Below are 15204 nucleotides of genomic sequence, written 5' to 3'. Positions count from 1 at the left end.
TAAAGTAGTATATTTGTAGGTTCAATTATTATAATATAAATCGGAAAATATGTTAAATTCATCTTTTTTTTGTCATGCTGCTTTGTTTGATAAACTATTGGCATACTATGCTTTACTTGATGAAATATTGGCATACTATGTTTTACTTGGGGGAATATTGGCATACTCTACTTGACTAGGGGGAATATTGGCACGCTCTGTTTCACTTGTTGCCATTGGCACACTCAGCTTGACTTGATCCAATTTGTTGGGCCAGCCTAGGATTTAGGGTTTCCTTAGCCCTACACAGATATAAAAGAAAATTTGAGACTTAGAAAAAACCCAAATTCTAGGCGCTAGCTTTAGAAATTGATAAAATTTGGCCCATTTTTCTCCAGTTAAGAAATAACTTTTAAAGTTTATTTTATAACCAGACAGCATATAGTTTAGTTTACATATAGTGCTACACATAAATCTTGCCATATAAGTATGAGTTTGTACAGTGCTTGTAAACATGAAGACATTTTGAAACCTTCTAACATATATATTAATATACACACATCAATATTACACATCATTTGTCACTGCATATGAATACTAATAAAAATATTATTTAACATTACATCCGCTTAAAGTCTTCATTTAGTCAAAAGATATTAATTTCGCAGTTTATAGATATATAAAAATATCAATTAACTTAACTAACAACATTTGATACAACCCATATATACTTTTGCTATTTTGAAACATTTTGTAATTATAAAACATTGACGGAAGTTATATCACACCTAGAAATATACATCTACTTTTTACATATGAAAGATCATATCGATATTAAATATTATAACCCATTTTTATTCCTCAGGACCAAGTAATATGGTATATTAAACAAAGAATGGTTGTAGAATACACGTGGATATTATGTCAGGGAAAATTGTCATCAAGTTTAGTGGCTAACAAGGACCTTTGTTAGTCCATTTGTTCATCCCTTAGGAGGGTAGTGGGGTATAGTCCTTTCCACGACATCCCTCCTCCATAAGGGGCGATTATTCGTATTTTTAAAATGGCTTTTTATAGGTTATTTTAGGTTAGGTTAGGTTATATTGTGTTAGGTGATTGCCCCACAGGGTTAGGTAATTGGCCCCGCAGGGTTAGAGCCCCCCGCAGGGGCTAGAAATAGGAGAAAAGCTTATGTGAAAAATACGAAGAATCGCCCCTTATGGAGAGATGTCGTAGAAAGGACTATACCCGGGGAGTGGATTGGAAAAAAAGGGGTGGAGGGAAAGGATCGTTATTTTAGCTCGCTACAAGTTTGACATTTGACAAGATTCAAGTAATAATAATTCCATTGAACAAAGACACATTTATATCCCACGTTATTTCAAGAAAAGAAAAATATTAAAAAGAATAAAAAGATCATATTGATATTTATTTTATATTTCTAAAATTAAAAATTAAAATCTAAACAAGGATAAAATATCCATAATTAACCACATTTTTGTTGAAAAAAAATATTTAACGTAAGGGCATTTCAAAATTCATCTATAAATAAGCAGATCTTAGTGGATTTTTTTTACCCAAATATTAAGAAGGAATTGGGATACAAAAACAGAGGACGTACCCAAGTTATAGTATGGCTACGCTACTAAAAATGGACGTACATATGCCTGATTATTTGTATAATGTCCAAAAAAGGGTTTTTGTACATAATATGTATATAGAAAAGTATAGTGTTGTATTACTTTATTGTTGGCAGCCATACCTCATTTATTGGCCAAAATACAGCTAAATACAGGATACCATTCCAGGTAGAGAGGGATCATTTATTAGTTTAAATGAATACTTGCGGCTGCGCCACTAAAAGTCTCTATAAGCTTTGTCAAAGAAATGGGGGTCATTTTCACAATCGTAGTCTAATATAGTGGGTTCCCCAGACAATAAAAAAAACCTACGGTTTTAAAAACAAAAAGTAAAAAATATATTTCTATGGTTGGGGGGGGGGGGGGTTAGTTTATCACGAAATTCCCCATAAACCTATAAACCTATGCAGTTTCAATATAAAGGATAATTTCGTTCGGCTGGCGAAATCTTTTAGTTAAGTTACACAGACATATTGATATTCTACAACTTTTATAGAATATAAAACCTTACAAAGCAAGCTCCAAAACGAGAAACAGGAATTTAATTTTAAATGCACAAAATTGTATTGGAAGTTTAGAATACATAACTGTTGTTTTACCTGGTGTCCTTTGCTCCAAACTGTGTGTTCCCAGTCTTTGGGTTCATAGTTGCCACAACAACCTGCCTGGGACTGCAGAAAATCCATGGCCTAGGTTAAAATATTGTTTATATATTTCCAATTATATAAAATGATAATGTTTTATTTGTCAAAAGCTTAAGATCTTAATAAATACTGAATAGGGTTCTTTGTTTTAGGTAGGCTTCACAAAGGTCCTTTGTTGGGTTAAGGCTATTTTATTTTTATAAACATGTCTGGGTACGGGTTTAGGCTATATTTCTTCCCTTTTCTTTCTTCTTCCAATACAAAGCCTCTAGATGCTAGTGATGCAACCGCTAGTAAGAAGCCAGGGATTTTAAGGGGTAAGACAATTGGCGATAAATTAATGTACATCCCCAATGATGATACACAAAATTACTTCTTCTGAGATTACACTTAGTGGTAGAAACGCTTGGTTATCAAACTTAATGAATTAACCAATCAAAACTCAATGAAAGTCCCCAAAGTTGTTAAACCAACGAATAAGAAAACGTTGTTAAAAAACTTTGGTGGCTACTGCAATAAACAGCCTAATGTTCCCTTCCTTCCTGATAAGATGCACAATTTTCTTTCTTATTTTAAACAGCTTCATTACAACCAGGAATCAGCTACGAGCATTTATCCAAGCAGATGCAGCTACTACATGCTGAATACAAAAATGTCAGCTATGAATGAGAGGGACTATAGATGCAAAGCTTTGAATATAATTAGTATTGTCCGCCAGTACAATAAAGTTGAGTGAAAATGGTAAGCTACATCTTTTATCAATTTTTATTACATACTAAATATCAAATCTTTTTTTCAGTTCAAAAAATGAATAATAGTCTTAATTAAATACTAAAACAAAACAAAAAGTTTTTTTTAAATTTCAACTCATTTCCACTTTTGGCTAGTAAGATAAATTCTCCTGCTCATTGCATTTACAAGTAAAAACTAAAAAGAATCCTCTCTGTAGATGAAAAGACAGGAAACGGGAGTTTTTACAATAATTTTACATTCTACACCTTTGTGTTGAATTTATAGAAAACATTTCACCAGTTTCCCTCAAAATGAAAGTGGACTTCAAACAAAAATTAATTTTGTTGCTTAATTTAGGTTAGGTTGGAAAAAAGAGCCCTAAAGAACCCTATGGGTTAAATCTTTCCACAGGGGTCAATAATGCTTTAGATTTAAAATAAAAAGGCTTAGTAGTCAATTGGATTGGGGGTGGGGGTGGGGATGGGGTGTGATGTTTATCGTATTATAAACGGCTTTCCGCGGATATAGAATGTACAGTTATAAGATTAAAACTAGTTTTTTTTAGCCCCGAGGTGCCAAAGGCACCGGCTAAAAAAACTGGTTTTAATCTTATGATTGTACATTTTTATATTCGTAGAAAGCTGGATATAATACGATGCTAGACATAGTTTTTTCGTATGGATGAGAACCGGTTTCTATCCACCGGATTCGAATGAATACGAGAAAAACATTAATTTTTACCATAATAATAGAAAGAGGAACTCAGAATTATTTATTTTTGTTTTCATTTTCAATAGAAGTTTAATTTAAAATTTTATTACATTCCTTTTTTTCAGTGCACTGAAGAGAAGAGAGGATTTTAGAGGAGCTGCAAAAATCATACTAACTTTCTAAACTGCGAACCAAAATAGGCAAATCGGAATTTTCAGAATAGCAGCTTTATTATTCATGTTGGATAATCTTACTGTAAATATAAAATGTGATGCATCTTTTGGTTACAAGTTTCTACTGTTAATTTTTTATTAATCAGCACCAATGAAGCACAAGATCTCAAAAACAGCATTTGAGGAAAATACTGATAAAAAACTTTATTTGCTAAATTAGGCCTTTAATTTTATGGTTTTGAATTAACTTTCTGTTTTTTTTTATTTGGGAATCATATAAATCATGAATGCCTGTGCTATAGATAGACTTTACGGTTACATATGACATTGTATATTCAATAATCAACCCTTGCTAGTCCAACTTAATCTTAGCCTGAGAGGTATGTTTATAGCAACAAGTACAATGTTAAAAATGATTAGCGTAATAGATAGAGAAGCCCTAGCTAACAAAATTGGTATTGAATATATTCAATATTCGAGGAAAATTGTCTTTAATAGGATGCTATACATTATTTTTCAGTGAACCTGCAGCAATCCAGTGGATATTAATCGGTTTGGAAGCCATACTAGAAAAAACTGTAACTATTCTGTGTGTTATGCAGATTAAATAATATCTGTGTCCGCTCTGGCACCCGTCCGTATTCTGACATGGAGTGGATGATTCCCTCAGACAATAGTAAATAGTACCTGTGTCCTCTCTGGCACCCGTCCGTATTCTGACATGGAGTGGATGATCCCCTCAGACAATAGTAAATAGTACCTGTGTTCGCTCTGGCACCCGTCCGTATTCTGACATGGAGTGGATGATCCCCTCAGACAATAGTAAATAGTACCTGTGTCCGCTCTGGAACCCGTCCGTATTCTGACATGGAGTGGATGATCCCCTCCGACAATAGTAAATGGTACCTGTGTCCGCTCTGGCACCCGTCCGTATTCTGACATGGAGTGGATGATCCCTTCAGACAATAGTAAATAGTACCTGTGTCCGCTCTGGTACCCGTCCGTATTCTGACATGGAGTGGATGATCCCCTCAGACAATAGTAAATAGTACCTGTGTCCGCTCTGGCACCCATCCGTATTCTGACATGGAGTGGATTATTCACTCAGACAATAGTAAATAGTACATGTGTCCGCTCTGGCACCCGTCCGTATTCTGACATGGAGTGGATGATCCCCTCGGACAATAGTAAATAGTACCTGTGTCCGCTCTGGAACCCGTCCGTATTCTGACATGGAGTGGATGATTCCTTCAGACAAGGATGCGCTTACTTCATGTCTGCAACAATAATAGGTCTAATAATATTGTAGAAAATAAGAAGAAAAAACACAAGCATTTCATATTATTTCCATCAGGTCTCAGCAGCCGTGGCTAAGCCTTAAATTAAAACCCATTTGGATGTTTTGAAAATTTTATTTAAAATAGGGATTGCCATATTTTGGTCAAGTTTGTATTTCAGCTTATTTAAAAAATTAATAGGTTAATTTTCTGAGGCTTACAGGTGTATATAATAAAAGAGACAGTGCTTGATAGGAACACTGAGTGAAACCATAAAAGTTTTAATCAGCTTTGCTACTAAAAAAAGATAAATATTACACACTTTCCTATTATCTCTAATAGTGTATGAGTTAAGAAGGCAAGTATGTATGCAAAAACTTTATCTAAATATAAATCAAAATTAATTCAGTCTTATCCTTTTTTATGGCTAAGTATAACCATTAGGAAGTTTCAAAAAAATCATGACTGTTTGAAATACAGCAAAGTTTTTTTTATGGCTGTTCCTTTATAAATAACTAGTGGCTGCATCCTTAGCATATAGAGACTCTGTCTTCAAGGGGGAAAAAACTTGCTACTTTTTTATATTGATACATGATATTTCGAAACTCCGAAGTTATGGGTTCAGGTCTCGGCCAAAACAGGATTAATCAGTCGCTACTACGGCTGTAATGTCAGACGGCATGTCAGGTTGGTTTTCTGTACTTGTAGGATATTTGCCAAGTGATCATGTGGTTGATTTAAATGTTAAACATAAATCCACCATTTCAGAGCAATGCGAACCCCTTTTGTGTGTGCAAAAAAATAAATAAATTCAACAAAGTTGTATTGTCTGTTTAGGAACAGGTTTACACATACAGCTGTTAAAGTTATAATATGACGAGTCCTGTTATAATCAAAGGGATGATCATTCGTTATGCTATTCTTAGGAAAGTAAAAGTGGATAAACAGCATGAGTCTAAGAGTGGTCAGGAAACTACACAAAAAATTCTAACCTCTTTGTTTCAAAGCCTTGGAGAAAATATAAATCAATACGTACAGAACAGGGGCATAGAGTAGCTGCGCTACTTAGATACTAGTTAGCCAGGGACAAGGAAATGATATTCTGACAAACAATTCAAAAAGGAAAATTTCCCCACAACCCCCTTCCCCATTTCCTCCCCTTCCTTACCACCCCTCTCCACTTACATGACAAAAACAACATGTTTATTAGGTTTCGTGATTTTTTTTGTAGAATTGATTGTTAGATTAGCTAGCCCTGCTAGTTACCTGAATGTGTATATTAGAATAACAGAGACGAGTTGAACCAAGTAAACGCAGCCCAACAACACACAATACTGAAATTAAATAGTATAACAAAACAACGGATATAAAATATAGATATTACAACAGAGGAAAAATTTAGGTTGCTATCATGAACATTATACATTGGTCAGTTCGGTCATTCAGTAGGAGGAGAGGGGATGGGGTAAAGGGTTTGTATGGGGGGGGGGGGGGTGGAGATTGTAATTTTTGGTCAGTTATAAGTTTCAAATTATAGGAGTTCATAATAATCTGGTGTAAGATCCAAGTAAAAATAAATCCATTAAAGAAACACACAAAGTAGAAATTACCAAAATGGTATGATTAAAAATTCTGCAAATGGAAGCTGACATTGGTTTACGGAAGGAAAGGTTTTTATATGATTATTAAAAATGATTGTTCAATACCTCCTTGAAAATTAGTCATGTATTATTAAGTTGGCTACTATAGCTAATGTTTGATTTAAGTGTGACATGGCTTTTTACATATATTAACACAAAAATTAAAAACTAAGGTATTCAAATATTTATTCCAGTATGGCTTCGAAACCGATTATTAGAACTAATTCTCGACTAAACTGAAAAACCGTGTATAGCATTGAAATATAGACAATTTTCCACGATTATTAAAATAAGATAATAAAATTAATACAGTGGGAAATAACCGTGGAAAGCAGTCTATAATACGATGCAATAAATAACTATTAAAGCTTACCGAATAAAGAAGAATAGGTTTAATATTTCTATAAAGGCAACAAGAAACAACAGAGACCAACAGTAGCGTAGTCATGGATATTGCCATTAATAATACTGGGATCATCACTCCAATCTAAAATAACAATAATGAATAATTCATTATTCTAATTTAAATCTAACTTTTTTAGTTATAGGTGAGATGAAAGGTACAAACCAATAATAAATAACTACTGAAGTATATCGTAAGGGGGGAGGGTATAGAAAGGTGTCAATATACCCCTGACAAAAATAAGGGGACTGGATTGATACACCCTTCTATGGCGACAACCCTTAGCATCATCTTTTCAGCTTGCCACACCCCCCTGATACCCCTCCTACATACCTTAGGTGGGTGTTAAGTCAAACATTTTGAATTTTTAATGGAAATTAACTTAATTATTTGCATCAACAGGATTTGCTTATTGGCCAGCAAAATCTTCACAAAAAATCAGCCAATTAAATATTCTTTTCATCTAACGACAGAGCATTACAGATAGACTGGCGGACTGAATAGATAATATACTTAAAGCTCATTGGTTTGAAATAGCTTTACAAAAAAATCAGTCCTTTACCTTTAATTGCCGCCTTCCTAAACGTAGATGACTTACAAACATTAAAAAGTGTAGAGTGTTTTCGCTATACTACAATCGGTATGTTACACAAGACACAATATTATTGTCCATTTTGCACTTTTTATTTCATTTTCTTATTGACACAACAAATAAATTTACTTTTCATGATGAAAATTTGAACCAAATTTGTTCCCTACTTCTTGTGCAATGCAATGCAATCAATCAATCAATGATTCTTGAATGAAATATAATATCAGGAATAAAGGAACAAGTAATTTTTAAAAATACCGTATAATTATTTATATAAAAAAGGATGTTTATCTACCCATTTATGTGTCAGTACCAAACGATCTCGCTAACAACTGGACTGATGTGGCTCATTTTTACAGAGATTTTTTTTATATAGTTACTCATCCCTGTATCCATGTATATTAGAATAGAGATGCAGATACTTTTTCTATATATTTACATATCTCTGTATCCATGTATATTAGAATAAAGATGCAGATACTATTTCTATATATTTACATATCTCTGTATCCATGTATATTAGAATAGAGATGCAGATACTATTTCTATATATTTACTTATCTCTGTATCCATGTATATTAGAATAGAGATGCAGATACTATTTCTATATATTTACTTATCTCTGTATCCATGTATATTAGAATAGAGATGTAGATACTATTTCTATATATTTACATATCTCTGTATCCATGTATATTAGAATAGAGATGCAGATACTATTTCTATATATTTACTTATCTCTGTATCCATGTATATTAGAATAGAGATGCAGAAACTATTTCTATATATTTACTTATCTCTGTATCCATGTATATTAGAATAGAGTTGCAGATACTATTTCTATATATTTACTTATCACTGTATCCATGTATATTAGAATAGAGTTGCAGATACTATTTCTATATATTTACTTATCTCTGTATCCATGTATATTAGAATAGAGATGCAGATACTATTTCTATATATTTACTTATCTCTGTATCCATGTATATTAGAATAGAGATGCAGATACTAGTTCTATATATTTACTTATCTCTGTATCCATGTATATTAGAATAGAGATGCAGAAAATCTTTCACCAATTCCTCTCCCATCACAAAACTTAGCACAGAAAAAGGGGATAACATACGAGAAATTTACTTATTTATAAAAAAAATTTTATAAAAAAATTAACTGCATCAATTTAGTTATGCAAAACAGTTGTGTATATTTTAAGAGACTTATATCGATCAAGAATAAGGTATAACCAACAAGCGAAATAAATCTAAAATAATATTTGGGGGGAGGGGAGATTTAAAGGTAGTCAATTCTACTAAGTGTTGCCCCCCAACGAAAGATAAAATCACATCTAGGTTTTGTGATTTTCTTCAAATTAATTTTCTTGTTGATAATCTTTAAAAGTTTCCAATTTATTTTAAATTTTTTGTTGTTGGTATATTTACAATGTATGTAAATTCATTGTAGAAAAATCTGTATGAAAGAATAGGAGAAACGCTATGATTTTTCCCTGCAATTTCTAATAAATATACATTTTTACACTGTATGTAAAAGACTACATACATTTATTTTAGTTTGAATTTAATTTATTTAAGAAAAATGAAATAACTAAGAGAAAATCATTTCTAAAGTAATTTTATCCCAAAGTGGGATGGTAGAAAATTTTAAGAAAATAAAACAATGTTTTTCTATAAATCTTGATTTTGCATCAGAGGAAGCGAGAGAAAGGGTTGTAGATCAGGGATACAGGGATAGGGCATCAGATGATAATTTAACTTTTCTTTAAACTATTTGTGAAATTCAGTAATTAGTAGCTTATAGTGGACCGAAGGAGTTATAAATTAATCAATGTTGTCCTTTTCCTCCATGGTTGAAAATAGAAAAAAAATAAAGTTTTTTGTTTTGTTTGTGTTCATAGATTTAGTCTTTTAGTTGAAGGTTGTTAGTAGATGCTGTCTAAAATGGTGCAAAAATGGGGACAAATTTCAAATTGTTTTGTCGTGTGACGTCATACCCCCATCTCTTTTCTAGGGGGTTTCTTTCCTCCTTCCCTTTTCTTTCCCCTCACGTGTGACGTAAATAAACAGCCCCGTCAAATCAATTTGAAATTTGTCCCCATTTTTTGCACCATTTTAGACAGCATCTACTTATTAGTAGCGTAGCTACTTTACATTTTGACAGACAAACATACAATATCATTACAAGTTTGATCTCTTAAATTTCAGAACGGAACAGGCTTATAGTGCCTTATAAAAAATGACGTCATACAATACAAATGACCAATGATAGGCCAGTATACATTTTACCATTGATCAATTACAATGTATACTGGCCTATCATTGGTCATTTGTATTGTAGTACGTAAATTTTGGTTAGGCACTATAAGCTGCTTCTTCAGAACAACCTCCACGATTTGTAAGAAAAAATTTGTCTTGTGGAAGTATTTGAGCGATTTGGTTTTGAGGTAGGTAAACCCAAGATAGATTGCCACTTGAAACTAATTAACCCTCCCAACTAATCACTGGTTAAAGCACCTCGAGGCTTAGAACAAATCACTAATGGATATGAATTTTACTAGCTAAGCTACACTTATCTACAAATATTATTATCCTTGTTGAGATATTATTTACCAAGTATATTTGCGACAACTTTTATTTAATGAAATCTTCCAATTTTTAACCTGTACAAAACGGCCTGCTTAATTGCTTCAAGATCCATGTCAGATCTATATAGGAAATAAATGTCTATAAACGAGCTCAAGTTTTCCAAGGACTATTCGTTGAAAACTCATAGTGCTCCAATAATCCATAATAAACTCTCATTGCCCAGAACGATAAGACCCATTATTTTACTTTATTAAAAACAAATTCATTTTTTTCATTTCATGTTGCTATTTACATTATAATGAAGTATTTAATTTCTAATCATAAAAAAGAAAATTTAAATTTATGATATAATAAATTTAAGAAAACTCTGTTTTAAAAGAATTCGATTGTGGCGACACTTTGTGTGTTCAAATATTGAACTAAAATTGTAATTATATAATAAACCCTTTGGTGATGGTAATGTAAAGAAAAAAATATAATTTAAAAGATCTTTTTAAGATCATTTAAATTATTAAATATTTACTTCCGTTTAAATAGTAATGCCGGGTGAGGAAAATAGATTTATTGAGAAATATATATGCATATAGAAAACTAGCCAATAGGGAGATAGTTATATCGAGCCAACTCTAGTGTTACACATATAAGTATATTTCATTGATTTGTCTTATATAATATCTTTATATAGAAAGATGCACATCTCATTTGCTTTATAAATCAACATTTCTTCCGATAAAAAATGGAATTTTATATTTTACGAGCGGCTTCACCCCTAGAACCAACTTTAGAAGGTGGGGGGTTGATATCAACATCCATTTTTTGTTTTAGTTTCAAAATAGCTATATACCTTCCCGGGACCTATCAGAAGCTAAACTGTAATGGAGATATCAGTTGAGCTGTTTGCGAGATCCTTCGGTACAGACACGCAGAGATCCTGTTACTTTTATATAAAAATTAACATTAAGCTACTTTCATTACAACTTAATCCTAATAATTTTATCGAATTTTTGCGTCAATTTAGGTTGCTATTAGAGTCCTCAGATAATAGCCTATACATTCCTCAATGATCAGTGGAGGGTATGGGGGTATCGTCATATTAGCCAGCTAGGGTATGACTTCATCAGAATATCCACGCATACTATATCCATTGTTAAATGAATAAGGTTGTAAAAAAATGAATGGAGGGGATATTGGTCAGTAAATTATAATTGTACCCACAGATTTATAACCTTGTTCTCTTATTTGATGGTTGGAAAACTCTGGGTACTTTTATTCAATTTATCATCCATTATCTTATCTCCTAAGATTCCAGGAAAAAAAAAACTTACCCTTTGTTCTAGAGAGATATATAGCTGCATCCAAACAGTGGACCAGACCCAACCACCAACCAAGACTATGCTGTACATCTGAAAAAAAAGAATAGTTATTTATCGTATAGTATTATAGACAGCTTTCAGCAGATAATAAAATAGAAAAATAGAAGATTTAAGCCAATTTTATTAACCCCGAGTGGCCGAAGACCCGGGCTAACAAAACCTGAATTAATTATATGATTTTTTGTTTAATAATGGTGTTCTATACGATGATGTTCCAATATGACTGAAAACCGGTTATAATCCAGCGGATATTAATAGGATTCGAGGCCAGAATATCTGAGAGACCAAACCTATAAAGTGGTATTCATTGATTTTTCAGATGAATTATTTTCTATGACCAACCTAAATTATATTTGCAAGTTTGTATAAACTAAACTGATTTATCTAAAAATTGTCTAATTAAGTAAAAATTATATTTTTAGCTTAATATTTTGATTTCCATATACAGACTTAAGTTATTTTTGTTATAGAATTATTCTTAACCTTCTTTATAAGATTCAGAGAGAAAAAGTATATGTGTTATATTTCTAGGTTTGTCAGCTGATTTATCTTAAACAGACAGAATAAAAATGAATTATTTATCCAAGTCTAAATAACACATGTTATACAATATCTTACCCCAAAAATAAAACAAGAATTAGATATTAGTCCATTTATTCATATAAAGCGAGAATAAAATATAGTCCATTCATTAAAACATATCATATAAAATATAAAAAACATATATCATATAAAAATCATGAAAATATAATAAAAACATAAAATCCTTAAAAAATTGACAATAACAATGCCGGGCCTGGACCAAAAATAGAATTTAAATCTTTAAGAAAACATCCAAAAACTACAAGGGTGGGTAAACTACAAAGGGAGGGAAGCTATGAATAAAAGACACAAACTGAAAATCTCAACCCAATTAAACCAAACATAATCATCACTCATAAAAACCTGTATTTTAGGGATAAATATTACATAACAAAATAGTAAAGGGGGGGGGGGGGGTGTGGAGATGATCCACTGCAAAAATATAGGATACTGCTATGTATCCGTAATAATCTAGATATTTTTTATATAAAAACAATTACATGCAGCTAGCGGTAAAGTAAGAATAATTAATACTCAACAAAATTAATTGGAATTGTCAGCCACAATTAATTATGGGTTAGACAGCTAGGTAATTCCAATAATTGTTTCGACAAAGCTGCTTATGAACGTTAATTTTACCATTTAATGCAAGTTTTTCATAAATTTAAAATCCAGGAATAAGATATAGCCATAAAGCAAAATAAATTTAAAATAATATTTGGCTGCAGATAAAAAGGTCTGTTCGAATTAATTTAGTTGATGGTTGCAGCTTTTTAAAATCGAATTTTGTCTGGAACTTTTAACTATGCATGTTAATGTCTGTTAAGCTTGTTTAGTCCTAATGCATTCCTACTCTTATTATAACAGGTACAACTTTTAATGTCTTAAGTTAGTTATCCGAGAATCGAACCTACAAACCCGACGATACACAGATGCGCGTTATATGTGTTATACGCCTCCTCCGTCTTTGATAAATTAACAGTTTTACATGAACAATTATTTTGAGAGGAGTCTGATACACTTTGAAAGTATTCCAGAATTTGCCATCATATATTACAACTTGAAAATATATACAAAGTACATGTATGTTTATCATTCATGTGCGTTTCATCAAGCTTTCAAGCTTCATCTCAATTGCAACCGATAATTTATACATATAAAAGTAACTGGATCTCTCTCTGTCTTTAATAAAGGATCTAATGCTCCTTAACCGCTGAACCGATATAGTTCTCGTTTACAGGGTAGCTTTTCATTTGTCATGGGAAGGTTTATAACAATTTTAAGAAGAGTACAATATTTTTTTTAAAAATTTTGTCTTTTAAAAATGGGTGGAGGTCGCCCTTCCTCATTTCAAATGACTCTAGAGGCCTCTGGAGGCATAGCCGCTGGTTCATTGTAAATCAGGGGTATCATGGGATGAGATAATGGAAGATAAATTTTATGATCAAACCCCTTTTGAAAGTTCAAATAATTTGTTGAAAAGTTTGGACACTGCTAGATTGAACCAACAAATTAATCCCATCCTCGTTGTTCCAAATATCTAATCTTAAAAAATTGTATTATGTAAAGAATTTTTTTTATCCTAAAGCATTGAAATGGGAATAATTTACGATTATGACTGACGGCTGATCTGATTTTTGCTATTTTAATACTGCTTGGATAATAAGAATTTTTTGCTTAAATTTTTAAGAAACCATTTTAGTTGGCAAATTAAAAAAATAATTATTGCATTGGTATTTTGATTTTGTATTTTAAAGCATTTATGCAGAATTGATGTTTCACCACACATCTTTGTAGTGGGGTGAAGTCAGAGAGGGAGGGAACGTTGGACTGCAAATTATACTGGTACCAAAACATTTGTATAAACGTTTTTTTTTCTCCAAAAATTGGCTCAAAATTATTGAATACTTTTATCAAATTTTAATTGGTTTGTCCAACTTTAGTCAACAGAATGGGTAATTAAATCTACGTTTAGTTGGGTATGTTACAATTTATCATTCATTGTCCTATCCCTTAATATCCGTGGTAGTGATGGGGTGAAGTAAAGTCAAGTACCCAACCAACCATTTGTAGGTAGGGTTATGTTATAATTAAACAGGTTGATGGGAAAAGGGAATATAAAGGGGTTAAATCTTTGGGAATAAATGAATAGACAATAAATTGATGTACACACCCAATGATGACAAACCAAATAAACCCTACTGTACAAGTACAATAAAATATCAGAAAAATTTGATGTAGGAACCAACGTTTTTGAGCCAAAAAATAAGAAAACATTGTTTTGAAACTTTGGGTACCCGTATAATTAACACCCCAAATCCCCTCCAACCCTGATTAAAAACGTTTGCCATTTTGTCGGGTGGTTGAAAGTTTCGTCCCAAAACACAGTCTACGTCATACTAAAGACATCCTATTACTTTAGTATATAGGATAATACTTAATTGATAGAATCCTGACCCGAGCCTTTCACTTTACATTGACATAATGTGCATTAATTCCCTACTCATACCCTAAGAGGGAGGGGACATTGAGCTGTTTATTTTACTAGTCCCCAAAGTTTTGTAATAACTTTTTCTTATTCGTTGGCTTAATTACTTTGGGGACTTAATTCATTTTGATTGGTTGGTTCAATAAATTCAGTGTCCAACCGTTTGAACGACTAATTGTAATTTACTGAAGAGGTAATTTTGTATAGCATAATTGGGGATAATCTATCGGCCATTTTCTTATTCCATAAGATTCCTGACAGATACCAATACCTAAAAAACTGATAAAAGGATAACAATTATCTAATCTTATCAGTGGCGAAGCTAATCTATTACTCACTTTGCACGTCAGTTCATGACGCTGATTTT

At 32.1% G+C, this 15204-nt stretch overlaps 1 protein-coding gene across 1 annotated transcript in view; it reads right to left on the bottom strand.

The window, feature by feature from the left end:
* Window positions 1-15204, bottom strand: part of LOC145334369 (CD151 antigen-like) — a 93950-nt gene that overhangs the window by 63190 nt on the left and 15556 nt on the right. Inside the window, exons 2-6 of the mRNA XM_080179826.1 lie at window positions 11720-11797; window positions 7170-7283; window positions 6423-6490; window positions 5078-5156; window positions 2219-2308 (exon numbers count right to left, since the gene is read on the bottom strand). Coding sequence (XP_080035952.1) covers window positions 2219-2308; window positions 5078-5156; window positions 6423-6490; window positions 7170-7283; window positions 11720-11797 — 429 coding nt within the window. The remainder of the gene's footprint in view (window positions 1-2218; window positions 2309-5077; window positions 5157-6422; window positions 6491-7169; window positions 7284-11719; window positions 11798-15204) is intronic.

This window comes from Acartia tonsa, chromosome 2, assembly GCF_053477335.1.
Source record: "Acartia tonsa isolate MP-2025a chromosome 2, ASM5347733v1, whole genome shotgun sequence".
Classification (NCBI taxonomy): Eukaryota; Metazoa; Arthropoda; class Copepoda; order Calanoida; family Acartiidae; genus Acartia; species Acartia tonsa.
The sequence above is the reverse complement of the archived record's forward strand: the minus strand, read 5'-3'. Positions and strand labels throughout refer to the sequence as shown.